This window comes from Pipistrellus kuhlii, unplaced genomic scaffold (assembly GCF_014108245.1).
Source record: "Pipistrellus kuhlii isolate mPipKuh1 unplaced genomic scaffold, mPipKuh1.p scaffold_m20_p_9, whole genome shotgun sequence".
Lineage (NCBI taxonomy): Eukaryota > Metazoa > Chordata > Mammalia > Chiroptera > Vespertilionidae > Pipistrellus > Pipistrellus kuhlii.
Genome location: NW_023425595.1, coordinates 420,651 through 447,582, shown reverse-complemented (window position 1 = coordinate 447,582; position 26,932 = coordinate 420,651). Strand labels below are relative to the sequence as shown.

Below are 26,932 nucleotides of genomic sequence, written 5' to 3'. Positions count from 1 at the left end.
CCTAGAGAAGAAACCTGGGTTCCACAAGATATGTGATCAGTGCCGGGGCCCTGCCAGCAGGCTATGGGATCCCAAGGCAAATGCTAGGCGTGGAGGCCACAGGGGCGCAGGCTATCAAGGAGACAGAATCGAACCTCACATCACCTTGGTTGGCCCTGGAGGATAGCTTGTTAGCCAGAGACGGGTAAGATTCCTCAGGGAAGGAGCAACCTAAGACAGGCACAGTCGCAGAAGGACCAACAGGAGAGAACTTGGGGGTCAACAGAGGTGGGGCACAGACCCTCACCCCCCAAATTTGCAGGGTCCTGAACTCTTGCTCCTTCTGAGGGAAGTCTCCTGCCCCTTAGCTTCCCATGCTCAGCTCAAATCGGGACCCAGGTAACAGACAGAAACTTGGTGGACTGCAGCTACCCTCTCACTGCAACAAGACTTGTTTGAGTTGTCTTGTACCCATGATGTGGGCAAGTGGGGTTTTTGATATCGAAATCCAGCCTGGCACCAGGAATGCTCAGGGCCCTGAGCAAATAATCCTTTCCACTAATATTTACAGGGTAAAATAAGATTGTTGTTAGAGTATTAAATTTGACAGTAAAATAGTAGTCGTGTTTTCAGGCTAATTTAAATTGGCTAATTGAAATAAGCAAATATTCTAGAAAAATTAACTGTACTGGACAAAAAGTTGTTCCTAAAGTGTTAACTAAAATTTTTATTGGCAGTTCATCTCATGGTAAAATTGTGTAACATGTAATGAACCTAAAACAGTCATATTTTAGTGCAAAAAATTAAAATTTAAAAGCTATCAAGACTACGTTATAAAATTTCCAAAAGCCTCCTAATATTTAAATTTAAAAAAACAGGAATAGTAGAAAAATATCGTGTAAGGAAAAATATCCTGTATGTAAATTACACCTAGAAAATTTTTACTTTAGAAAATTAACTTTCTGCAGAAACCGGTTTGGCTCAGTGGTAGAGCGTCGGTCTGCGGACTGAAGGGTCCCAAGTTCGATTCCGGTCAAGGGCATGTACCTTGGTTGCTGGCACATCTCCGGTAGGGGGTGTGCAAGAGGCAGCTGGTCGATGTTTCTCTCTCATCGACGTTTCTATCTCTCTATCTCTCTCCCTTTCTCTCTATAAAATATCAATAAAACATATTTTTAAAAAAAGAAAAGAAAAAAAGAAAATTAACTTTCTTAAGGAAAATAAAGAACATAAACTGTTGAACAAAAAGATACAGTAAAGCATCAAATAGAATGTCAAATTATAGTGGGAAGGTTAGGGAGAGGTCAGGGAGATAAGAGATCAACCAAAGGACTTGTATGCATGCATATAAGCATAAACAATGGACACAAAACTCTAGGAGGTGAGGGCATGTATGGGAGTGCGTTGGGGGAAAAGCTAAGATATGTATACATATAATACCTTAATAAAAAATTAAGAAAAAAAATTAACTTTCATTTGTAATGCCAACAGCAAGGCACCATGTAAAACATACATGGTGTCAAAACAAGCCTAAGGAAAATCGTTGGGCCAAAAATGAAAAAGGATCTAAAGTCCAATTTATAGAAAAAATTCCTTTATTAACTTTCGGTGGAGAATATGTTTGTATATATTCAGAAAACAACTTTGAGACCATGTGGATTCCTGCAACAGAGAGGAATTGACAGGACTGCTCCAGTCATGAAGACAGACAGAAGAGAAAGAGTCCAGAGATGGAAGATGCTGACAACGCCTTGCCTTACTAGCAGACAGCAGCTGAGCGTCACTGCAGGTTGCCCAGGACCAAACCAGAGAGGGTCGGACCTGCATTACCACCATTTGTCCACCATCCAGAACTCAGATATCATTGCTGATGTATACACATAAGGAACTGTTTGACATAGAAATTGGGGCTCAAAAGAACTGTTGGTCGAGAAAGAAACACACTACAAACTGATTCATTTGCCTCTCGGCATAACCATTATTGCTTGTCTCATTTTCAGTTCATATAAGTGTATTTCTAATATCACATGAGCTCACTCATCTAGGGGAAATAAAGAACAACATAGACTGATGAACAAGAACAGACCCGGAGACAGGGAAGCATCGATCAGATTGCCAGACCTCAGAGGGTAGGTAGGGAGGGTGGGGACAAGGGGGAGAGATCAACCAAAGGACTTGTGTGCATGCCTATGAACCTAACCAGTGGTCATGGACAAAAAAAGGGGGGGGGGGGGCTGCATAGGGAGGGATTTGGGATGGGAATGGGGGGAATGAGGACAAATATGTGACACCTTAATCAATAAAGAAATTTAAAAAAAATTTAACCTAATGAGGAGCAAGTCTGTCCACAGCCACATGCTCCTGTGCATGGGCAGGCCATGCTCATGCCATCACTTTCCATATACCATCGCATGGAACCACCTACCACCATCCACCTCCCAAGCCACAGGAGGGAAGATTACCTCCTTTAGACTCAAGGCTTCTTCTAAGCAGGGTCCTCATACTTGGGCACCTGACACACTAATATGCCCTCAATGTCAACAGTAACACTACACTGCCCAAAAAGAATAATGGAGAATCAACAACCCCTTTAATAGTTAGCTCTCTTCTTTCTTTCTTTTCTTTTCTTTTTTAAGCCTGTTTAGATAACCTCCAGGTACGAAGTTTTAAAATGGACTAGAGTGAAGGGGAGGGGCTGGGTTCATCTTAACCGAAAACAGGCCTTCGTGAGAACACACGCTTTGGTGACACACCTCCTTCTTTTGCACTCTCCTGTCTAACCAGCAGCCCAAGGGTACAAGGAGGAGCCCCTGTGCCTCATGATATATCCTGCATCTTCTTGAAACCAACTCCTTCACAGAGATTAAGTTGAACAGCATGAACTGTCATATCTGTAGGTAAAATGGCTGAATGCTGAAAAATTCCGTGTGGCTCAGTCCACTACTGAAGGTGGCAAGAGTAGCAGCAGAGAAGCATAGTGCTAGCCTCCTCGACAGAGCCATATCAGCTGATCCCTGAGACCCCATCCTGACAGGCTGCCCCTCAGCACAGCTTAATCTTCAAACTGCAAAGCAGTGTCAATCCTAATGCCAAGTCCATCTTCAGCACCCAGGACCAAGCCAAACCTGCCAGAGCATAAAGTCCAAGTCAAGAAGGACAAGCACCAAGATCCCATCACTCTAGGGGTTCAACGGGGTCAACACTGACCAAGGCCCTGATACAAATGCAGTTGTGGCCATGTCATGTGCAAGCATGGACAGAGGTCTGTAACAAAGGCAAGCAGATTCAGCATGAAATCTGGGTGCTGGAAAAGAGAACACTACAGCCAGACCTTGCTGCTTTCCACACTTCTGGGTATCAGCAAAAAACGTTAAGCATAGTATTTTTAAAGCCTGTAGTGTTTAGAAAATTGGCAACTTTAAGAATGCTAGGTTATCACTGTTCTACCTTGCCTCCATTTCACATTACATGCAATTATGCTCTATGCCCGAATAAACATGGTTCTTTTTATTTAAAAAATCAGTTTACAGTCAGACAAGGGAACTTACATCTTCTTCTTGCGATGGATGAACTATTTCCACAAGCCTCTGGATAATTTTCTCCTCATTTAACCACTGTAAAACACATTGTAGAAGTGATCATAGCAATGCGTGGCTCTTGTTCAAGCCCCAATGAAGGTTAACATACTTGGAAATATCCATCACATTTTAAGTAGAATGTTACAGGTTTCTCTGGACTTTGAACACTACAGGAAATTAAAAGTCCCCCAAGGAAAACGCCAGTGAATATATCATTTTAACAGTAACCAACAGTTCCAAGTACTCCCCAACTTACAATGCCCACATAATGAAAATTCTGTATGTCAGCTTCCTAGCCATGGGATAACTCAAAGGTCTGAACTTTGGTTATTGGAGGTTGGGGGATGGAATTCATACATTTTCTATAAAAGAGTATTTACATTAGAAGAGCTTCAGAAAGACTGAGAAAAGCAATATTTAGTACTGCTTAAAACACATGATGAACTTTTGGCTTAAAACACATTATGAACTTTTAAATTCAGAAACCAAAACAATCACAGGAAACATGGGGCGGGGGAGAGGGGCAGAGGTGGGGGCAGCACTACAGAAGCAGTTTATCTACCCTGTCACATGTTAGCAAAGAGCTATTATTGTGGCTATACAGTCTCTTCTTCAGCCACGCATGAAATACTGCTGTAAATGAAAACATGAGGAGATGAACATAAGAAAGAATAAGTAAAAACTCAGTTTGTGTAATATCAGCTCCTCAAGGAACAGAAACAACATAATAAATGAGATGCTCAACCTCTAGAAAGGACGCCTCCCCCAAAAAAGGTTAAAGGAGATGGGAGGATAGCTAAATTTACTGAAGGTTTAGAAACCCTAATACTGTCCATACTGTCTCCAGCTTCTTAAGGAAACATGCCAAAGGAAATGTGAACAACTGCTATTGGGGAACAAAGGTAGAGGCCCAACCTGGCAGTTTAAAATCTGTTTTAGGGTGTGCAAAGGGATCACCCTTCCAGAGTCTTGTTCAGTGCAGAGCTGACTCAGCAGGGCTTCTGGGTTCTAACAAGCTCTCAGGTGATGTTTGGGACCACACCATGAGTAACTATAGTGTCTCCTAAAACAGAGGATGGTAATGCCTGTACAAAGGGGGTGGGGAGGAGGGTTCTGACCATCACTCGTCAGTCCCTCACCCTACTGCCTTCATATCTATTAACAAGTAGCTACATATCACGCATACTTTTTGACTGATCCCCCATAGTGGGCCCCCAAATAAAGTCATTTGGAGTTTTTAGCTACCCTTCCCCTAACTTATGCCTTTACTACCTACCTATCACTGTATCCCTCTAATTCCTTCTAAAAAACCATACCAAAAATGTACCCATGTAATAATCCAAATATAAAGGTAACCATCCCCCTTGCCCTCAACAGTCTTCCCTGAATCTTCAACCTTTTTTCACATGTACAAAAACATACCTAAAAGGAACCAGTGTTCCAACTCAGGGCCCTTCCATGGGCAGGGCCCAAGACACTCCCTAGGTCCACCAACTGGCTTCCTCACGTGAGCACGGTTCTCAGTAGACCTCTACCTTGTTCTACTTATCCAGCCCACGCCCACGCCCAGATCCTCCCACCCACACCAACACACCACTTCTGCAGAGCATCCCCTTTCCTGGGCATCAACTGACAAATGCTCCTGTCTCTCCTTCTTCAATTAAAGATGGCATTCCCACTAAAACTCATTTCCAGAGAAAGAAAGAAGTTCTAAGATTCGAGGTTGAGTATTTAAGATGGAATGAACTAGGAAGTGGTTCTGGAAGAAGGCAAGAAGAGAACAAGGAGAGACAGAAGATAAGAAGGCAAAGACAAAGGTCTATGGGAAACTTCAAGTTACTCACACCTCCTTCTTTCCACCCAAATCCTGCTCAAGAGGCACATGTATCCTAAAATAATCATCTCCCCAAATTTTTAAATATGTGCCCTTCTGGAAATAAGCTCCATTCTCCTTAGCCCATGCTCTTAGAAAGTTTACTTCTGAAGCCTCATTCCCCGGAAATAGACACCTCTCCTTTTTGACTTGTAGAGGTAACTTTGTGATGTGACCATCTTCTCAAGAAAGAAGCCTCAAAGCATCTCAAATGAGATGCAGCTCATTAGCAGTCATACTTCTGCTTTCACTACCTGGCCAAATCCTCAGCCCATTCTAACTCCTTACCCCCCTGACCAGCCAGCAAACGAAACAGAAGGCCCCACAAGGAAGCATCCCAGAAACCCAGGGGTGTGCACATCTGAAACCTTAATCCTGCAACATCTGAATCTCTTCCTATCTCGGAACAACCTTCTGCCCAACCCTGACCCCTACACTCTGATTTCCCAGATAACCTTCTACCAACCCAGGAATCCCACCCCAGCGGACAGCAGCCTGTGGGTTCATGTGTGCCTCTCCTCACCCCGCTCAAGGACAGTCATAATTCTACTCACATTCAGCACATCTTGCCTGGGCTGTGGAGGCTCGATGCATGTCAGGAGCCTGAGCAACAAGTCCATGATAGCTGACGTTCCTATGTGCTTTATAATAAGGTCTACAAAATCACGTTTCTTCTTTAAGAAATCCACAATCTAGAGGAGAACAAACCAAAACTGAAAAATATGTAGCCTGAGAACTAGAAATTTTAGAACGCTGCCAGTCCTGCCCCCACCAAAATCCTATCACCACTGTTGAGTGGAGGAACAGCAAATGTTGAATTCATAACAAGATGTCAAGTTGGGAAGCCTGTTAATTGTTATGCTATTCAAAAACCCTTTGGGGGAAAAACTCCCAAATTATCACATATTCCCTAATACAAATACACCATCACAGAATCTTTTATTTCTGTTCACTTTCATTAATTATTAATTCAGAAAAAGATATACCATTTCAGTTTATGAACATAAAGCAAGTCTATTATTAGACTGTGCACTAAATTGCAGATACATATTTTAAAATCCTAATTATACTCTAGCCAGTGAGAGAGAAAAATTTCAAAACATTAAGATTTTTCTATCAGTCAAAGTGACTAACTCACCTGCTATAGAAACATCACGTGGATTTTATTTTAGCAATTCACCTGATCAGATTCACACAAGGAGAGTGACTGTGGCAGAGGCTGACAGTATACCGAGACCATGACGACAGAAATAAAGTTACATCCCTGCCACCTGGGTCTTTTCTGTACAGGAAGAAGAAGGAGACTGTTTTGTCCCATACTCCCTTGTGTACTTCTGGTTTCTGTCTGTGCAGGAATCATCTATTCACAAGTCCCAGAAGCAGCAGCCCAGCATGGCAGCTGCTGTAACAGTCTCACTGAAATCTCTCAAAAGCCCCAGTGGTGGGGTTGCTTAACTCATGTTGCAGAAACCAAGGCTCAAGTGGCTGTCCCGAAATTTAAACTTAGATTTATATGTCCCCAAAGCCATGATCCTGCTATTATCCCACGAGAAGTCTAATAGCCAACTAAACCTGCTTCACACACAGAACCAGGTGTAAGTGCAGGATTGACAATCCCATGTGGCTTTTCTAGACAATGATGTTAAATGTTGTAATAAACCCTCAAGAAGTCATACACACTGAATCCACTCACAACTGAGTCACACAATAGTATTAAAAACACAGTTGAGGGAGGAGGAAAAAGCACTAGATCCGGAACCCAAAGGCACAGCCAGACAGCAATATCTCCTATACAGAGGATGACACCTTTGATGTTCTAAGTCATCCAACAATGAACGTGCCCTACAAATGGACTTTATGCTCAACGAGCTAATAAATGTCTGTATCAGTTAAGCCAGGTTGAGTCTGATTTTTTTTCATTACTTAACAGCTGCATATTCCTTACTAATTCATCATGTCATGGGAAATCTTTATTTACCCTCATAATTCCCAAAAGGTTAGAGAGGTGCTGGTTTGACCCTTTTCCTGGAGCTAAAAGGCCAAGGGCTATAGAATCCACTTGTTTTCATTCAAGGAGTCCTGAACCAAGATGTACAATGAGCAGCAGTGACTGGGTCCTTTTCTCGGCATTTATTTGGCACGTACCATCATCTTTACACAGATACTATATCTGACCTTGAAGACCAACATAAATACTCAGAAAGCTCACAAACACTCAAGTGCATTCTCACTCATGACACTGAAAACCAGGACCTGTTTCAATAGTCACTACAACCATCTGGAACTGACTAGTAATTTAGGCTGTGGGGTGACTTGAACTTTCCTGTAACAGCCAGCAGTCCTATTATAGTATTTCTCATCAGAAGGCAGAAGACAGAAAGACAATATATCAGAGCAATCATGATTTGGGGAGGATTCTCTAAGAAAAAAGAACCTCAATTCCAATACATTTAAGAAGGTAATCCTACTCAGTTAAGACATGAAAGAATGACCTCCTCTCTAAAATAAAACATGTATCCACTTCACCCTGGCATAGGACAGACACACTAGGCCTAAAATAGCTCCAGTCCCTCCACATGTGAGATAGCAAGGCGGATCCTGGAGCCTGCTTTCCCCCATGAAAGATGCCTGGCCCCACAGGTCTGACCACCTGCAACCCTGTCATCACACCTCTGCTCGCTGCACTCTGGCAGGACTGACAGTTTATACTTGGGCATCTGAGGCTCGATACTCCTTGGCTGCCTGTTTCTCTAAGGGGATCATAAACAATGGTCAGCAGACGCTTTTCACACCAATACTGATGAGAGCAGTGATTCTCAAACTGTAGCATGCATCAGTCATCTGGAACGACAGTTGCCAAGCAGTGGTCCGTGAGGCCTGAAAGGTTGGCGACCACTGATCTGGAAGACTTGTTAAAGTCTCAGATGGCTGAGCCCAACTTCCAGAGAGTCTGAGTAGTAGGTTTGGAATGGGGCTCAAAAACTTGCATTTCTAACCAAGTCTCAACAGGTATTCATGCTGCTGGTCCTGGAATCACACATTTGAGAACCACTACATATACAACTGATACTTGGGAGATAAATTTCCCAAGGACATTTGAATTATTTAAAAAGCAAACAAAGTGGGGTGGGAGGAGAACAAGAAGAAAAAGGAGGAGGAGGAGGAGGAGGGTGGGGAGTTCTGCCATAACAATAAGGCATGAATTTCTGCCAATCACTACAGCAAAGCTACATAATAGGTACATGACAGTCTATGCCCAGATGTCTCAAGAGAAACTTTTTTTAGTAGAATCAAAATAGAAACTACCACCATTTGTATAAACCATTTATAAGAAAGCCTTTTTTATTTAAGCTTCGTTTGTAATCACCAAGGGGAAAAAACTGTTACTTTACCACAGTCACTAGGACTCTACTCACACACTCAACTGCTCAGTACACACCATCATGCCATCTTCACAGATAGTAGCATTCTCATGCTTCTAGCTACTTGTCAAAAAAAGGAAACCACAGTCTACTAAAAAACCGAGATGTGAGGCACTTCGAAAAGAATGTAAAGTTAGAACATATTAATGTGTATATCAATGTTAAGTCAGCAAACATTTAGAATGCTTAAGGTATAAAATATATTTTTATAAAAGCTGGACTTAGAGCACACTCAGAACACTGAAGCAACAAAGTTACTGGGGATCATCTCAGAGTGATGATCAGCCCTAATACTTACCTTTTGGAAAACAATATTTACCTGTTCTGGTTTTCTGCTGATAAGAATACTTAGCACCTTGCTGAAGAAACTGGCAAGTAGTGGGTTCAAGGGGGGATCGTTTAGGAGGAAGCTATATAATTTCATTAGCAAGGATTCATCTTCTCCCAGTCTATCATTGATCTGGGAAACATCAGAAGTGAGCAACTCACAAGATATATTTGGATACCTAGAAGAATAGGATACTTGTATCATCATCTACATTAACAGTTTAATTGCACAAAGTAACATACAAATCAGAAAAGCTTCCTAAAATTTTGTGGGGGGAAAATTATCTTCTGAGAATTACAAAATCATTTCAACCTATTCTGTCCAACCTCTAAAGTGAATTTTCTGTGTCTAAAATACTGTTCCTAAACCAAGCTTTAATAGAAATACATTTCAAAAAAAAAAAAAAAAAACTAGAACATACCTAGAACTCAGAGGAGTCAAAAGGGGGAAGGAAGTTATACTGCAGGGACGGGTAAAAAGGCTTGAGCTGCAGTCATCAATAGCTACTCTGGCACAGCTTATAAAACAACCAAGAGGGACACTGGTTTCCAGCAAACTGCACACAGCACATTGTACTGTACTCAAGACACATTTAGGTCCCTAGACTGGCCACTTCTAATTTCATATGGGTTACAAATGGTACAGAAAGTTGTTTTGGGGGCTTCTCAAATGTTCAATCTATATCACATCTTAAGAGAATAAATATTCTAATATACTAGAGAACAGGGCATCTGATTGAGTGAGCTAGGTGGGAAGCTATGTATAAAAAATTGCACTCTTGGCCTAGCCAGTTTGACTCAGTGGATAAAGCATAGGCCTGCGGACATAAAGGTCTCGGGTTCAATTCCAGTCAAGGGCACATGCTCAGGTTGGGGCTTGATCCCTAATTGGGGGTATGCAAGAGGCAGTTGACCAATGAGTCCCTCTCATTACGGATGTTTCTCTTCTCTTTCTGTCCCTTCCTCTCTGAGATCAATAAAAATATATTTAATTAAAAAAAATACCAACAACAAAACACTCTCTCCACACCAGTCTTCCAAGGTCTCTGGGGACCAAATCCACCATCAGATTTCAATGCTGTGGAACACAGATCTCTGCTACAGACTCCAGCACTAAAAGTACCTGTACCCCTCAAGCTAGCTTATCTCTGAGCACCAACGAGCCCTCTCACTCTCTCTCTTCCTCTCTGTCTGAAAAACAGGCAGTAGATCCATTTCCTGCACTGGGTTCTCTCACCACAATTTCTCGTGCTTTCAGTAGCATTGGAGACTGCCAGGCTTGTGTAGACTGTACTCTCCCCAACCCACAGTTTCCTTCTCTGTTCTTTATTCCTCCCTGTCAAGCAGCCAGGATCCAGAACCATCTAGTCATCAGGAATAGGAAGCTCAAATGCTGACCAGGACAGGGAAGTGACAGAACAGCCAGAAGCAGCTGTATGACAAAGGGAGGTGAGGACTGGGGGCTAGAATATATAAGCAAGTGGCTGCCTGTCTGGAAGCCCCTGGCTGGAGAGGCCACTGGCATCAGACCAGAAAGCTAAGCACCTGAGGGGGTCTGGCATCAGACCAGAAAGCTAAGCACCTGAGGGGGTCTGGCATGAGGTCAGAAGACTGAGCAATAGGAAAATGTCCCCAAATGAACTTTTGCAAGGAGAGAGGGGAAAAAAAACAAAAAAAAACCTTGAAGAGACAATAGAACTGGAAGGTGCATGGGCACAAAAATCACATTATCAAATAGCCACTTCTGGAAGCTTATGGCTCAATCAAATTAAAACCTTCCTCGCGTGTTGGCATATAGATGCCGTAACATAAAGTCGCCATTTTGCTGTGATTACAGACATTATCATTATCTAGTGATTACAGGCATGATTTCTAGAGTCACATCATTGAAGTTAGGAATCTGTCTCCACCACTTATAATCTGTATCATGGGCAAGTTACTTAACCTCTCTGGGCCTCAGTTTCCAAATCTGTAATGTTAAGATAATAGTCCTTACTCCACTGGGGAGAATAATATATACAAAATACTGAGAAGAAAGGCTTAGAGTAAATGAGTGTTAGCTGTTTTTATTCCTTCTTATTTTCTTCTTTATAGAAGAGCTGAAATGCTGCTATAGGGCTTGGGGGCACATTGTCTCAACTGCCGAGATTTGGAAGTTTCTGGCAAATAAAGGATTGGTAAAAGGCAGTAGACCTCAACCCCAGTTGCAAACCAAATGTATAGGCAGACTCTCCAAATTCTGACACAGGTCGTCTTTTAAATTCGGCATCCGTTTTTCCCGCAGGTAACTTGAGAGTGTGATCTGGCCTAAGAAGAGCACATGTGGGGCCTGGGTTCTACAGACAAGGCTCCAAGTTATGGTTCTGAACAGGCTGAGGCTACACCTTCGCCCCCTCAACATTAAACAAGTTCAAAAATACCCCAAGTGGTTGAGCAATGAATGGCCCATGAACCAGGAGGTCCTGGTTCAATTCCCAGTTCCGGGCACATATTGGGGTTTTGGGCTCGGTCCCCAGTAGGGGGCGTGTCAGAGGCAGACAATCAATGATTCTCTCATCATTCATGTTTCTCTCTATTTCTCTCTCTCCCTCCCTCTCTCTCTCACCATTATTTCTTCCATCTAGGGCTGTTGTCGGCAAACTGCGGCTCTTTGGCCCCTTGAGTGTGGCTCTTCCACAAAAATCACGGCCTGGGTGAGTCTATTTTGAAGAGGTGGCATTAGAAGAAGTTTAAGTTTAAAAATGTGGCTCTCAAAAGAAATTTCAATCATTGTACTGTTGATATTTGGCTGTTGACCAGTGAGTTTGCCAACCACTGATCTAGGGGGAAAGCCAACGCCACCCTCTCCTGACTCCACATCTGCCGTAGCTCCCCCTTTCTTCCGCTGCCCCCTTTTTAGGAAACTGGCTGAAGAGCTGTCCCTGGTTTGTCTCCAATTCATCAGGGCCCATGGGCTCCTCGATGCCAACACCAACCATCTCCTGGCCAGGAGGCAGCAGCCCTGTCCCTGTCCCGTCCCTTTTTCCCAAAGCTCTTCTGCCCTCGACTCTCAGGGTAGCAGCCCCTCCAGGTTTTCCTCTTGCCTCTAGAAGTCTGCAGTCCAGTCCCTCTGTGGGAACTTTGACTAAAACAGTATTTTAGTTTTTGGATTTATACTTCTACTAAGGGCCTATTTTTAAAGTTCTGTTAGTTCAAATTTATGCTAAATTATTTAAAATTAGGTATCTGTCATTAGAATTAAAAAGGTTAGTGTAAAATGACAATCCTTTAATACGTTGTATATGATCATCGAACCAAGTTAGAATAGTGATGAGTTTATAATTAATACACAGTAATCACTCCATCATCCAGAAACTATAAAACACCAGTCTCAATTTCCTTAGATGACTACTGTCAATCCTAACTCTGAAAAGCTTTCAGATCCCACTGGAAAAGCCCTCTATACTAACCCTGTCGCCTGAGTCATCCAGCTCTAATGTAACATGCACAGCTGATGGCACTGCCGAGGCCAGAAGCACAGCAGAGAACGGCTCTGCCCAGGTTATGCTCTCTTGAAATGGTGCCATCCAGAAGGCTGGGTCCAGGGGAGGCACACCTCCTTTTGAACAAAAATGCCACCAGAAAAACACAAACAAAAACCCCACCAAACTGCTGGCACGGCATAACAAAAGCCACAACTACTTTTTGCCAAAATAAGCACTTTCCATAGGCGTGCCTCCATTTCCCCAGTTAAAGAATATTAGCTTCAGGACAGAAAGAATCAGAACCCGGAAGGGCAAGCCCCCTCCACAAGGTCTCAGCGCTTGTTGAGAGGGGAGGGCCACACCCCTCCCAGGAGGGTCTGATCTGAAGCCCACACCACAGAGTCTCCCACCAGCATAAGCCCCAAACAAGCAGCACCCCACATGGCAGGAATTCCAAAGTAGCACAGTGTCTATCTCTTGAGAATGAGAATATACTAGTATTTCTGACACCAAATTTCTTTCCTTTTCTTTTTTCAGACACTGATCTCTGAGTGGAGGCTGTCACTGAATGCTAGTTGTCAATCTTCATGGCTGACAGAGAACATGACTAAAAACATTAATAATTATTATTTCCCTGACAGCAAAATTCTCACCACGAAGAAATGAAAAGTTATCTAAAAAGAAAGGACAAAAGATAACCAACTAAAAAATATAATTTTTCTGCCCTGGCCGGGTGGCTCAATGGGCTCAATTGGCTAGAGCGTCATCTCTAATACACCAAAAGATTGCAGGTTCGATTCCCGGTCAGGGCACACATCTAGATTTCTGGTTCAATGCCTGATTGGGGTGTATACAGCAGGCAACTGATTGATATTTCTCTCTCACATTGATGTTCCCCTCTCTCCCTTAAAAAAAATAAATATATTTATTTATTCTGAGATGGAGGATAAAATAAATAAACCACCATAATTCTTCCTAGTTCATGAAGTTTATTTAGCACATAATAATTTTTCGTTCCTAAATTTGTACTATTTTCTTGGGGGAAGGGTGGGAGTTGAACCAAATATTTCAATAGTTGGAGATGGAAAAATAACTGAAACCCAATACTTCCAATACATATGAAATATTCCAGGGGTCTGTATACAGTTTCATAGAGACAGTGACAAAGTCTGTAAAACTGAACTGAGAGGAAAAATTAATTTTTCCTCTCAGTTCAGTTTTACAGACAAAGGGTCCCACTGTACTAACATTCTCCTTGTAAGCAGGTGAAACTAGTGAGTAGGTAAGTCCACTACAGTTATTCAAGGTGTTACATGCTTAAATGTAGTGACACGAATACTCACCAAGACACACACCCTTACTTTCAGTTAACAAAAGGTCAGATTTTATTTTATCCACAAGGTTCTTCAGAACCGAAGCCCCAGCTTAGATTCATTGTGTGATCTTGGATGGTCACACAACCTCTATCTTCCTATTTTAAGACACTTCATCACTACTTACAGGACACTTTGCCCCCCTGAGTGAAATACAGAGCCCTTGTTTTTAAAAATCCCGTCATTTCACTGGACTTAGTTCTAGAACAGATGAGGTCCTCTGCTAGCCCGTCACTCCCGACCATAAACACGTAAACCGTCTGCAGCAGCTGCAGGACGAGAAACAATACTCTACACCCCATATCTTCAATCCCACCCTAAAGAGAACACTGAATTTCTTACTTGTATCTGATCTTTTCATCCATGTCTTGAGGTGGTTCTTCTATAATGAACGAGACTAAATCTTCAAGACATTCTGCTTTTAACAGAAACTCTATAAGTTTGCGGTTCTGAGCTTTACATTCCTGTAAAACATCTTCCTCATCCATTAACTCCTTCAGTGTTACATCTTCTCTTTCTAGAAGCGTGTCTATGTGGGATGATGAGTGAAGATCAAATTTCCAAAACATGCTGGTCTAAAACAAAATGCAGAGAGTATTTTAAATAAAATTTCAACTTCACATTAATTTTTCCTTTCAGATCAGTTTTACAGTCTAAAATGTCATAAATAAGTTTCACATTAAAACTATAAATATTTCCTAAATAAGCAGGATTTTTTCCTTCTCAGAAAAAAGTTTTTATTGATAACAAAAATCTGATTTGAAATGCTGAAACAATGTTAATCTTGGGATTTTTAACCTGCAAAATCATCCTATCTACACTTTAAGAATTACTTCAGGGAAAGGAAGTAAACCCTTTCTTAAGGGTGATGAACACATTCTTACACAGAACAAATATCTTAAGCAACAATGACAAGTACTGAGACCTAAGTATCTACTACTCTTCAGAATACTAAAGAATTAAATACATCAATAACCACCACCAACCAGCACTTTTAGCCATTTAACAGCACTTTCACAGCTGAAACTTTGGAAGTCATAAAATGGCAAAATCTTTGCAATTCTTAATAAAGAAACTAAAAACCTGGAACCTAATTCTTGAGGAACAAGAGAAACCAATTCTCAGTTACTAGGAAAACCACTTGACAAACTTAAAACAATGACTCCACAATGCTATGTTCCTGCCTCTTCTCCTCAAAACGAACTTTGTTTTCTTTGAGTTAAAGAGGTCCTTATTAGTTACAACAGAAACAGAGTTCACTACATATTCTAAAGCTGCCATAATTAGACAATCTCAAAGGCCAATTTTGACCAAAAGATGACCAAAGTTCTGATTAGGGATAAGACCATTCAAGTCATTCCTATCTGTCAAAGGTTCTCACTGCAGAATTCCTGAACCAGGGTTTGGTAAGATACATACTATAACGTCAGCTGCATTTCCATTTAACAATAAATAGAAAACAACTTAAAAATTTTATTTACAATAGAAAAAACCTCCACCTATAACATACCTAAAGAATAAATCTAACAAAAGATGTACAAAACTTATAAGAGAAACCATAAAACCTTTTAAAAGACAACTACCTATAAACCAAAAATATATTTTCTCTTTTACTTGTATAGCATGAAGACTAGAAGGAAAGATTACAACACTGAGATCCTTTTTTGTCCTTTTATTCCATGCTTTCAATAGCAACTTTTTAAAGATTCCATAAATACATTAAAAAGACAATTCAGAAACTGAAGAGATTTGTCATACAGATAATTAATAAAAGATTATTAAACAGAATATGTTAATTCCTACAAATAAAAAAAAATCAAACTAAATAAAAAGACAAACAGGCATTTCACAAAAGTGGAAATCCAAGAAGCCAAAAGATACTTCACTTCACTAGTAACCAGAGAAAAGAACATTAAAACCATGCAAAAACAAATTAACAAAATGGGTAATGTTTTTAAATACTTTCCTCTAAAGATATACAAAAGGTCAATAATCACATGAAAAGATGCTCAATAGCATTATCATTAGGGGAAGGCAAATCAAAACCACAGTGAGATCCACAGGTCACACTCCTAAAATGGCTACAATTTTTTTTAATGGAAAATAGTAAATGTTAGCAAGAACATGGAGAAAGTAGAACCCTGATGTAGTGTTGGTAAGAATAATATAGTATAGCCACTTTGTAAACCAGGTAGTTCTTCAAAACCCATAGTAACCACATTACCCAATAATTCCACTCCTAAGTATACAAGAGAAATAAAAACATATGTCCACCCAAAAACTTGTACACAAATGCTCATAGTATTAATAACAGTAAAAAAGTGGAAACCCAAATGTTTATCAACTAATGAATGGACAAATAACATGTGGTATAGCCATACAATGGAGTATCATTCAGTAATGAAAAGCAATTAAGTACTGATAGTGACAGACACTACAACATGGATGAACCTTGAAAACATTTTGCTAAGTGAAAGGAGCCAGGCACAAAAGACCACATATTGTATGATTCCATTTATATATGTATTAGGTCTAGTAATAATTAATGTCGTTTTCTAATACTTTTTTAAATCGAATTTATTTAAACAATACAACAAAATTTAATCAACAATATAGTTGCCGTTGTTTTCTACTACTTGTGCCCAACGCTCAGGAAGCATTTTAATCCCTCTGTTGTAAAATTCTTGTGATTTTGATGCAAAAAATTCGGTCAATGCATTTTTGAGGCATTCTTCATTATTAAATTTTTTTCCAAGAAAGTTTTGCAAAGAACGAAACAAATGGTAATCGGAAGGGGCAATATCAGGAGAATATGCAGGTTGAGGGAGAACTTCCCATTCCAACTGGCGCAGTTTTTCAGCAGTGATTCTTGCAGTATGCAGTCGTGCGTTATCGTGGTGAAGAATTACGCCCTTCCGATTAATCAGTGCGGGTTTTCTCTTAAAGCTTGGGCTAACCTTTCCAATTGGGCACTATACCTTCATGTGTCACCAGAAATAATAAACAGGGACTAATCTTTGGTCATGGTTTGGTTAGATGGTAAAAGTTCATAATGAAGAATTCCTTTAAAATTCCACCAAACACACAACATCACTTTTTTCGCATGCAAGTCAGGTTTTGGCATGGGCTGCGGAGCCTCATTTTTGTCCAACCATTGAGGCCGCCTTTTCAAATTAACATACAGCACCCATTCTTCATCTCCGTTAACAATTTGCTCTAAAAACGGCAAACGGTTTTGACGAGAGAGGAGCGAACTGCAAATTGTGACTCTGATTACGGTTGTTGTCGGTCAACTCATGAGGAACCCATTTTCCAAACTTTTGGACTTTGCCAAGTGCATGCAATTGATTGGAAATTGTTTTTTGTGAACAAAGTTGTCGCAAGCTCTTGTTGGGTAATTTGAGGATTTTGCACCAAAAGAGCTTGAAGAGCTTCTTGATCAAAATTGGACACACAGTCTCGACCACTCTTGTCATCTAACGAAAAATTTCCCTCGCGAAATTTCTCAAACCAACGCTGGCATTTTCTGGCGCTAACTGCATCTTGACCAAGAGCACTACAGATGGTTTTTGCAGCCTCACTTGCTTTTCTTCCTAATTGGAACTCGTAAAGCATGCAGTGCCGAAAATGCTCTTCATCCGCCATCTTCTTAGCCCTAGTTTTGCAACAAAAACCAAACTAAACACAAACTTTTTCAAGCAAAACTTGTTAATTGCACTTCACACGTTCTGTAGATACCACGTGTTTGAAGGTTATGTCAATACAAGTCAACGCCAAGCAAGATTTTAAACGAATGTTTAAAAACGACATTAATTATTACTAGACCCGATAGTATGATTCCGTTAATTCGAAATGTCTAGAATAGGCAAATCTATAGACAGAAATTACTATTGGGTACAAGGTTTCTTTTTGGGTGATGACAATATTCTAAAATAAGATTGTGATGAGGATTACACAATTCTGTGAATATACTAAAACACACTAAATTTTTAGTATACTTTAAATGGGTGAACTCTATGGAATATGAATTATATAAATAAAGCTGTTATTTTTTGAAAATGACATTATTTTTTGAAAATGGCATTTAAGTTCACACCCAACAAACTGGCAAATAAATAAAAGTCTGACAACACCAAGGGTTAACAAGGATATAGAACAACAGTGCTGGTAGGAAGGTAAACTGGGCGATCATTTTGGAAAACAATTTGCACCAGCTACTAAAGTTAAAGATGTACAGGTCCCACTACCCTGCAAGGTCTATACTCTAAAGAAATGTTTTGCACTTGTTTCTTTATCATTGTTTCTTTGCTGCAAACAATCCTACCTTCCAATGACAGGACAAAATAAAATGAGATGTATTCAGTCTAAAACAGGACATAGAACAGGAATGAACTACAGTTACATGCATCACTGCTGACAACCCTCACTACCAACAGGCCCTCACTTCCTCCCTTCCCAGCTCTGACTTCATGCCCCACCAGTAGACTCACTTCCTTGACCTCTTCTGGCATTGCCACTTTTGCTGAAGGAGGAGGCAGGGGCAAAAACTCTAGCACAACACAGCACGTCTACTCTGCCTCCTCTAAAAAGAACACAATTGCTGTTTCCTTCAGATCACTCTCTTCAGCTAAGCCATTCCAGGTTGCTAATCCACTCATCTTATCATACTTAACCGCAAACTATTCCATACCTTCTCCTCTCCCCCCACACTCCCTAGCCCCTACTCACCCTCGTTTTCACCGACAATGCCTTCCTATTCCACTGGGAAGTCCACCTGATCCCACTATCCCAACTCTGCTTTCCCTCTTCTCGAGAGCCTATGGACTCTCCACTCGGCCTATCCTCTGTGGCCTTCCCAAAAGCCAGGCTCCAGCAAGCGCCCTCTCTCCCACTTCAAGTTGGTTACTCTGTACAGAACATTTCTCATCAACATGACAAAAATGCTGTAATTTCTCCCATCTCATCAAAACCTTCTGAGTCTCGAATCTCACTGCAGCGTCCTGGAGCCTGATAAAAAGCTTTCTTTTTTTGAGGTCCTCTTCTCTCAGTTCTTCATGAGCCCTCCTTCCCAGGTTTTTCCGGCATCATCCTCTAAAACTGATGTCAAGGTCATCAATTTTCAGTGCTGCCAAAGCCTCCAAACAGGCCTTGTCCCTCATTCGATCTGACCTTACAGCAACAGCCTTGAGCACAGGTCTCCCTCCCTCCTCCAGGACAACACTCTCCTTGGCTGCACAGGTGCACTGTTTACATGGGCTCGCATGTTCACAAGCCCTGCTTCCCTCGCTGACTCAGCCCTCAGTCCTCCGTGCTTTCACTCAATCTCAGGACTTAAGTGTGTCTCAGATTTCTACCTTCCCCCTCAACTTCAAAAGGCTTAATCCTACATGTCTCCAGTGGACTCTAAAAGTCTCAAACTTAACACGGGTTGCTTCCACAACCTTGCCTCCCTGTCTTCCCTTTCTTCATAAATGGCAAGTCCCACAGAGGCAAAAATCCCCAGTATCATTATCCCTCACTCACTCTAAGCAAATCAACTGTCACTACTTTCAAGATGCACCCAGAATCCAACTGCTTGCTTCTCTCTGACACCTGTGTTTCCTGTCAGTCCCAGCTGCCATTATTTTGCAACAGCACAAGACAGCTATTCTTTTTTTAAAAAATATATTTTATTGATTTTTTTTTAGAGAGGAATGGAGAGAGTTAGAGTTAGAAACATCGATGAGAGAGAAACATTGATCAACTGCCTCCTGCACACCCCGCACTGGGGATGTGCCCGCAACCAAGGTACATGTCCTTGACCGGAATCGAACCTGGCACCTTTCAGTCCATAGGTTGACTATCCACTGAGCCAAACCGGTTTTGGAAAGACAGCTATTCTTTTAAAAAATATATAATTTTTTTTCTTTGTTATTTTAGAGAGGAAGAGAGAGGGAGAGACAGATAGCAACATCAATGATGAGAGAGAATTACCGATGGGCTGCCTCCTGCATACCCCACACTGGGGATCAAGCCCGCAACCTGGGCATATGCCCTGACCAGGAACTGAACCATGACCTGTTCACAGGCCGATGCTAAACCACTGAGTCACACTGGCTGGGCAAGACAGCTATGCTTAACAGAGCTTTAGGAGGACCTTTTAAAAAAATGAATCAGATCTCACATCACACAGCTGCTCAAAACACAACAATTTCCCATCTCTCATTCAAAGAAAAAGACAAAACTAACGAAAGCCTGTTTGATGGCCTCCTATCCCACCTTAATCCCTCTGACCTTATTTATCTTCTGCCACTCTCCCTGGGGCTCTCCTGCCAACAAGCCTGGCCTCCTCCTCCTGTCTCTCCCTCCTGCCCTCTGAGGACCTCAGGCACACCAGGCTCTCCTCCCACACCACCCACACCCAGAGCCGCAGGCTCTCCTGACCTCCTCATGGGTCCCCTTTCTCAGGGAGGCCCACCCGGAACACCATATTTCCATCTGCAAACAGCCCCCACTCACCCACCTACCCACTCCCCTGCTTTACTTTTCTCCCTGCTGATCACATGATTATTATATCTAACTTTCCTGTGAATTCTTCTTTTCTTTTAAATTACAGAGAGGAGGGAAACAGGATAGTAGTCAGCAAAACCCTAAGGAATCACATGTCCATTCTCCAGCGTAGCCTAAATTTTTCTCTAAGATAATCTAAGTTATATTCTAGCTCCAAAACCATGATTCTCATGAAAGGAAGCCCCAAACACCTGAGTCAATACTTGTCAATGTTCCTTCCACCACTGCCCCCATCTGTGAATGAATGCCCAGATTTGCCCGGGCCAGTGTAGCTCAGTTGGTTAGGTGTTGGGCATTGTCCCGTACACTAGAAGGTTGCTGGTTTGATTCCCAGTCAGGGCACCAAAATAAAAAATAAAAAATTTTTTTTAAAGGCCAATTTCTCCCAGGTCCAACCAATGCCCATTAACTACTAGGCCACACGCACCGTGCCTCGTGGAGAGTGTAACACAGCTGCTTTACTTATCCGATTAGGGTTTCAGAGTGCCACAGTTCTCAGCAAACTGCTTTCTCTTGGCCAAGGGTCTCCACACCATCACTCTTGTTCAGATATGCATCCTCATACAGAGAATTAAAGAATCCAGCTAGCAGTCTACACAGCTTTCTCCAAGTCTGCCCACTCAACATTCAATCATACTTACTTCTGCACTATTAATTTTTATTTTTTCTGCAGCCTTTTTAGTTCTGCTCTCTAATGTACCAAAAAACAATCTTTCACTCATCTTCCCTCTAGGCCACCAGATTTCAATGGCAGTTAACCTCTGGGGCACATAAACCAACCAAAATCAGTATATATTCCACTATAAGGAATTCTGGAACTAATAGTACCCTAGTTTTCTCCATAGTTGTTAAGTACAAAATCAGAGCCTCCTATTATCAGTAAAAAGATGTTAATAACTTGTCAAACTATTTATATAAATTCACAGACTATGCAGTCTTCACTAATACGTACTTATAAAACAGGTCAACACTAGCCAGGTGTATGTGACAAGTAGTAAACCGCCTCTACTCAGAGTAAACCAGTTCTTTGCCAAGTCTGTGACATAAAAATGTCCCAGTTAAAGTAAAAGCCTTTCAAATGCTGCCAAGATCCCTTTTACTTGCTTCTTTACCATCTAGTCAATTTACCTGGTATCCAGATGTCAGTTCATCATCATCCGAAAACTGAAGTAAATTGGGGATTAATGCAACTAGTAACTATTATAATATCTCCCCTTCTCCCAGGAAAGAAAAGTAAAGGGGGAGGGAGGGAGGGAGGGAGGAAGAAAAGGGGTTCCTATGGCAACTAAACCTAAGCCAAAGCCAAAAGGCCACAAAAACAAATCTCCAGTCAACCTAGATCCAGACTACAGCAAAAAACCATTCCCACTGGAAGCACCATCAATTTCAAGGATGTCTGGCATAAACCTGCATCAAGCCCTGATAAGTATGGAGCCAGTCACTGTTTCAAGTTTGACTGACAACCAATATCAGTGGAGCAAAAGACATTATAGATCAACTAGAGGCTAGGTATGAGAGGTTGGCTAACTGACCCTGCCCCCTGGTTGAAGTCCTGAGGTTGGCTGACCTGGCCCCACCTACTGGCTGAAGTCCTGATAGAACACCCATTAGAAGGGACAATTTGCATATTAGACTTTTATTATATAGGATAATATCTGTCATAAACCAGCATGGGAAAAATGGCATTGCTTTTTAAGACACACCCAACCAAGGACACAAGTCAACAAAACCACTTAATACATAGGAGAAACAAAGGTATAACTCCTTTATTCTCTGGCAAAAGACTTCCGGCAATCTCAACCACCTAACCAGCAAATACAGTGTAAGCTCTTTCCTCTGAGGCCTTGAGGGCCACTCATTAAGAGGCTACTTACTCCACATACTAGTAAAATTTATTAAGTTTTGTTATCTGGTCTCCCAGCCAAAACTGTATCTCTTTTCATTCCTGTCTCACCCAAGTCCTTAAGTACCTGTTCATGAGTGAATCCCTAATACAGTTCCTGTAAGGACTCAATATATTTCTGATCAAATAAATGACGATCAGAAGTAGATGACCATAAGCCAAAAGATTAGAAAGCGTCTGCATGAACTTTTTTATATGTCTAGATATTACCATTAAGTTGCTGAAAATTTGTATAGCTTTTACACTACTTTCTTCCATTCAATAAACTAAACCTAAATTTTAAGTGTGTACGAGAAAAGGATTTCTGCCCTTCTCTCTACTACTGCACCTCCTACTTCTCAGCAGTAAAACACCTACCTATGTCAGAGTCCAGGCCCAGAGGACCCCTCCTTACAGCTGGCACGGTCACTGTGTGAAAGGTTAAGCAGAGAAGCCTCCCTGCCCTCAAAGGGAAGACTTGGCAAACTGATACAGGGCCAACTCCCTGGGAATAAAAAAAGGTAACGATGAAGCTGGTATATAAAAACAGAACTGACAGATGATAAGCAAGGTGAGGGCAAAAGATACAAAACTCAAAAACCACCGTTTAGCTGAGACCGGTTTGGCTCAGTGGATAGAGCGTCGGTCTGAGGCCTGAAAGGTCCCGGGTTTGATTCCAGTCAAGGGCACGTACATTGGTTGCGGGCACATCCCAAATGATTCTAAAGGAGGCCAGGCTAGCATTTATCTAGAGCAGGGTTTCTCAACCTCAACACTATTGATTTTGGAGCTGGATAATGTGTGCCTGTAGGGGGGGGGGGGGGGTAATAAATGCTGTCCTGTGCATTACAAGATGTTTAGCAGCACCCTGATTTCTACCCTCTAGAAGCCAATAGCACATTGCCCATTGCCCACAGTAAAAATATCTCCAGCCCAGCCGGCGTAGCTCAGTGGTTGAGCTTCAATGAACCAGGAGGCACATGCCTGTGTTGTAGGCTGCATCCCCAGTGTGGTGTGTGTAGGATGTGCAGGAGGCAGACGATCAATGATTCTCTTTCGTCATTGATGTTTCTATCTCCCTCTTCCTTCCTCTCTAAAATCAATTATATATAATTATATATATATATATATATATATATATATATATATATATATATATAGCCATATAGCCAAATGTTTCTTTGGGGGCAAAATTGTCCCCCAGTTGAGAAGCACTCATCTAGAGTAAATAAAAAACCAATCATATGAGGTGCTCTTAAGAAAGAAAAATAAGAAGAAAGCTACTTAAAGCCAAAAGGCCAGGTCTCTGTTTTCAGCCCATCTCACCCAACGAAAGTAGCTAGCACTACTCAGCCCACACTGGGGCTCAGGTCTTGACTTATGAGGAGGACCAAACCACAGCTTCTTGTGCTTTCTATGAAAAAACTCAATGTTGAGTTTCAGTTGAGAAGACTGTTAGAGTTTCACTGTCACTACCATTCATTCTTATTAAGCGTAATACAAACCGTATTACAAACATTGTAAAATTTTAGACCAATATATACTCAGACTGCCTCTCAAAGATCTATTCTAAACTATAAAACTGAAAGACACAAGTTTATCATAGAAACAAACTAAATACCACAAATACTGTTTTAAAGAAGAGCTACCGGTTTATATTTAATAACATTGTATTTGTACCGAATTGATACAAAAACTTAAAGAAGCTAAGCAAACTTCACCCAGTCAAGTCTTAATTTTATTACTATTCATTTTACATCCAGCTATGGTCCGACTTTCAAATTCTCAAGTAGTTAACTGAAGCTAGCAAGTTTTTTCTTTTCTTTTTTGCTATACTTCACACAAAAGCTAGTTTTCTAATCCCAAACAATCTTCTTCCTGTTCTGGGTAAGTTACACCAGCAAGATGCTCATCTCTACCTAAGATAAGACCGAGTCTATCAAAATAACACTTTCTCAGCACAAGCCAGGTCCCAAGCAAGAATGCCAAGGGGGAGTGAGCATGGTTTCCAGTACCAAGGAGAAGAGCACGGGGCAGGAATTGAGAAACTATGAGTATGTGTGTGACTGGCTGGATGGCGTTCCCTCAGACACAGTGAAATGCATCCATCCAGGACAACAGTTATTTCCAAACTACCTTCACTGAAGTAGACCTCAATGCACAGTAACTACACTGAGAAGTCCTGGAGTTCACGAGTTGGGTGCCAATCACTTAGGATGTAAAATCCAAAAGTCAGAGGAAAAGAATCCAACTTGAGTTCCTCATAGGCTTTTCTTTATGTAACTACCTCCTACACAGAAGGCTCTGATGCACCACCACTAACCATTACTCCTGGAAATGCGTATTCAATTCAATGAGTTAAAAACAGAAGGGGGGAAAATCTCGTTTTCTCAGCCCAGCTGACTGTTAAATTACTCAAGAGCTTTCTAAAGACTTTCACCAAGAGGCAGGGCTTACACACTCATTTGGCTTCCTAGAAATTCCTAAACATTTAAAAGTAAATTTTAAATTAATAATAGCCACCAATGACTAAGCTGATTCTACATCCTAGGCACCTTTCCTCGTTGCTTTCTATGCACGAACTCACTTACTCCCGACAAACTTATTTGGCAGACACTATTATTATTATCCCCACATTATAAGAGGAAGCAGAGAGGTTGAGTAACATGCCCAAGGTCACAAAGCTACAAAGTGGCGACGCCAAGACTTGAACCCAGGCAAGTCTACCTCCAGAGCGAAGAGAGCTCCAACTTCACCACCGCTTAGGAGACACATCCTAGTGGCTGGAAGCCTGGAGTGCCTTCCCCACTTTGCTGTCTACCTGCAACAGACATGACCTTGAGGGCAAAATCGAAGTAAAAATTCCCAAAGCGGGACACCACCTTCGTGTGTCCAGTGCTGGGAGGATGAAAGGAACCACCACCAAGGGCCCCTCCCATGAGAGCAAAACATAAACAAAACTCTACGGGGACCCGCACGGAGGAGAAAACTCGTGAAGTACGGGAAGCTTTGGAGGCTGAAACCTCGGGGCACCGAGACATCACCGAGGGCTCCTTCCGTGCACCGACAGCCTCAACTCCAAGCGGCGACCGGAGCAAGCGGTGTCTGGGGCGGAGACCCCTCCGAGGGAACAGCGCACGAGCGGGCTTCTGGAAGGAGGAGGGCCTCCCAGCCGCCCGAAGGCCCACCCCCTGGCTCCGGGGAGGCGTTCGCGAGCGGTTCTACGGCTCGAGTCACAACACTCGAGCTAAAAAAAATCGGCTATTTAAATACTCGGAGCGAGCGCTCGCGTTTTCCGTAGAGGCTGCGGCCGGTGGACAGGAACCCACAGAACTTGTTTTCCGGGGGACGGGGTCCAACAATGGTCTTCGCCAGTCTGCGGCGAGCTGCTCCTCCACTTGACACGCTCGGGGGCCCGCACGCGGGGCGGCGCCGGAGCCGATAGGCCGGAGCGCGGCGGAGCGGCCCGGCCGGGTTAGGGGCGAGTCCGGTCCGGTCCGGTCCGCCCCGCCGCTGCCGGCGCAAAGTTCGCCGCGGCCGGGCCAGCGTCCCACCCCGTGGCCCGCGGCTGGCGAGCGGGGCGGCTGACAGGCGCAGGCGGGGACGGTCAGGGGAGCCTGAGCGCCGCGCCTCCCCGGCCGCCGGGCGAATTCCGGGGGGGAGGGGAGGGGGCCAGGACGCTCCCTCCCCGCGCCATCCGAGGCCGGGCGGAGGGACCGCCGCCGCCGTCCGGGTGCCGAGCACCACGAGCCGCCACCCGCTCCTCCGTCCCCCACCACCCCCCCACCCCCCACTACCTGGAGGTGCCCGCGACCCGCCGCTAGTTGCGCTCAGGCGGGAAACGCGCTCACCGACACCATCAGCGAAGCGCCCAAAATGGCGGACGTATCAAGCAGGCCTTGAGTTCCCCCCCTCCCACCCTCCGGCCGCCTCACGGCCAATGGCGAGCCTGATCCCGCCTCCAGCCCCACGCTCATTGGCCGTCCTCTCCCACCCCCTGCAGTCCATTGGAGCGCCCAGCGTGCCCCGTTGCACTCACTGTGATTGGCTTTCAGGACCCGTCAGTCAAGCGCGAGAGGCGCATTCTTTTCCCAGGGACTTGACGGATCTGGAATCTCTAGGACCCCCCGGGCGTCTGGAGAAACAAATCAGGAACCAGGAGACACCCAGCCGGGTTCCCTTACGCCGTAGCAACAGTAGGAGCTCCCCTAGATGGACGTGTCGGACCACCAATCCGATAGCCAATGCTGTTTAAAAAAACTCAATTGAGCCAAACCAATCGTGGTCGTGGAGCTAGGAACTGCAAGAGGACCAATGGGGTGGCGAGATGGGCGGGCGGACCGGAGGGTCTGGAGGAAACCGGTGATGACGTGAGCCACAATGTGTGCCCGCGGCGGAAGTTCTCCGGAGCTGGGGAATTAGCTCAAATGGTAGAGCGCTCGCTTAGCATGCGAGAGGTAGCGGGATCGATGCCCGCATTCTCCA

At 42.9% G+C, this 26,932-nt stretch overlaps 1 protein-coding gene and 1 non-coding gene across 19 annotated transcripts in view; one reads left to right on the top strand and one right to left on the bottom strand.

The window, feature by feature from the left end:
• Positions 1–14,591, bottom strand: part of PPP6R3 (protein phosphatase 6 regulatory subunit 3) — a 56,986-nt gene extending 42,395 nt beyond the window's left edge. For 12 of the 18 annotated variants that reach the window (XM_036426150.2, XM_036426151.2, XM_036426152.2 and 9 more), the window contains exons 1-4: positions 14,359–14,591; positions 9,172–9,358; positions 5,985–6,122; positions 3,528–3,593 (exon numbers count right to left, since the gene is read on the bottom strand). In XM_036426150.2, the coding sequence (XP_036282043.1) occupies positions 3,528–3,593; positions 5,985–6,122; positions 9,172–9,358; positions 14,359–14,585 (618 nt within the window). In that variant the 5' untranslated portion in view covers positions 14,586–14,591. Of the gene's footprint in view, positions 1–3,527; positions 3,594–5,984; positions 6,123–9,150; positions 9,359–14,358 lie in introns of all 18 variants that reach the window. The other 6 variants (XM_045577883.1, XM_045577884.1, XM_045577885.1 and 3 more) reach the window with 1 other exon arrangement.
• A 12,268-nt stretch (positions 14,592–26,859) lies between these two features.
• TRNAA-AGC lies at positions 26,860–26,932 on the top strand. The gene has a single exon. It is a non-coding gene; the product is annotated as a tRNA-Ala (tRNA).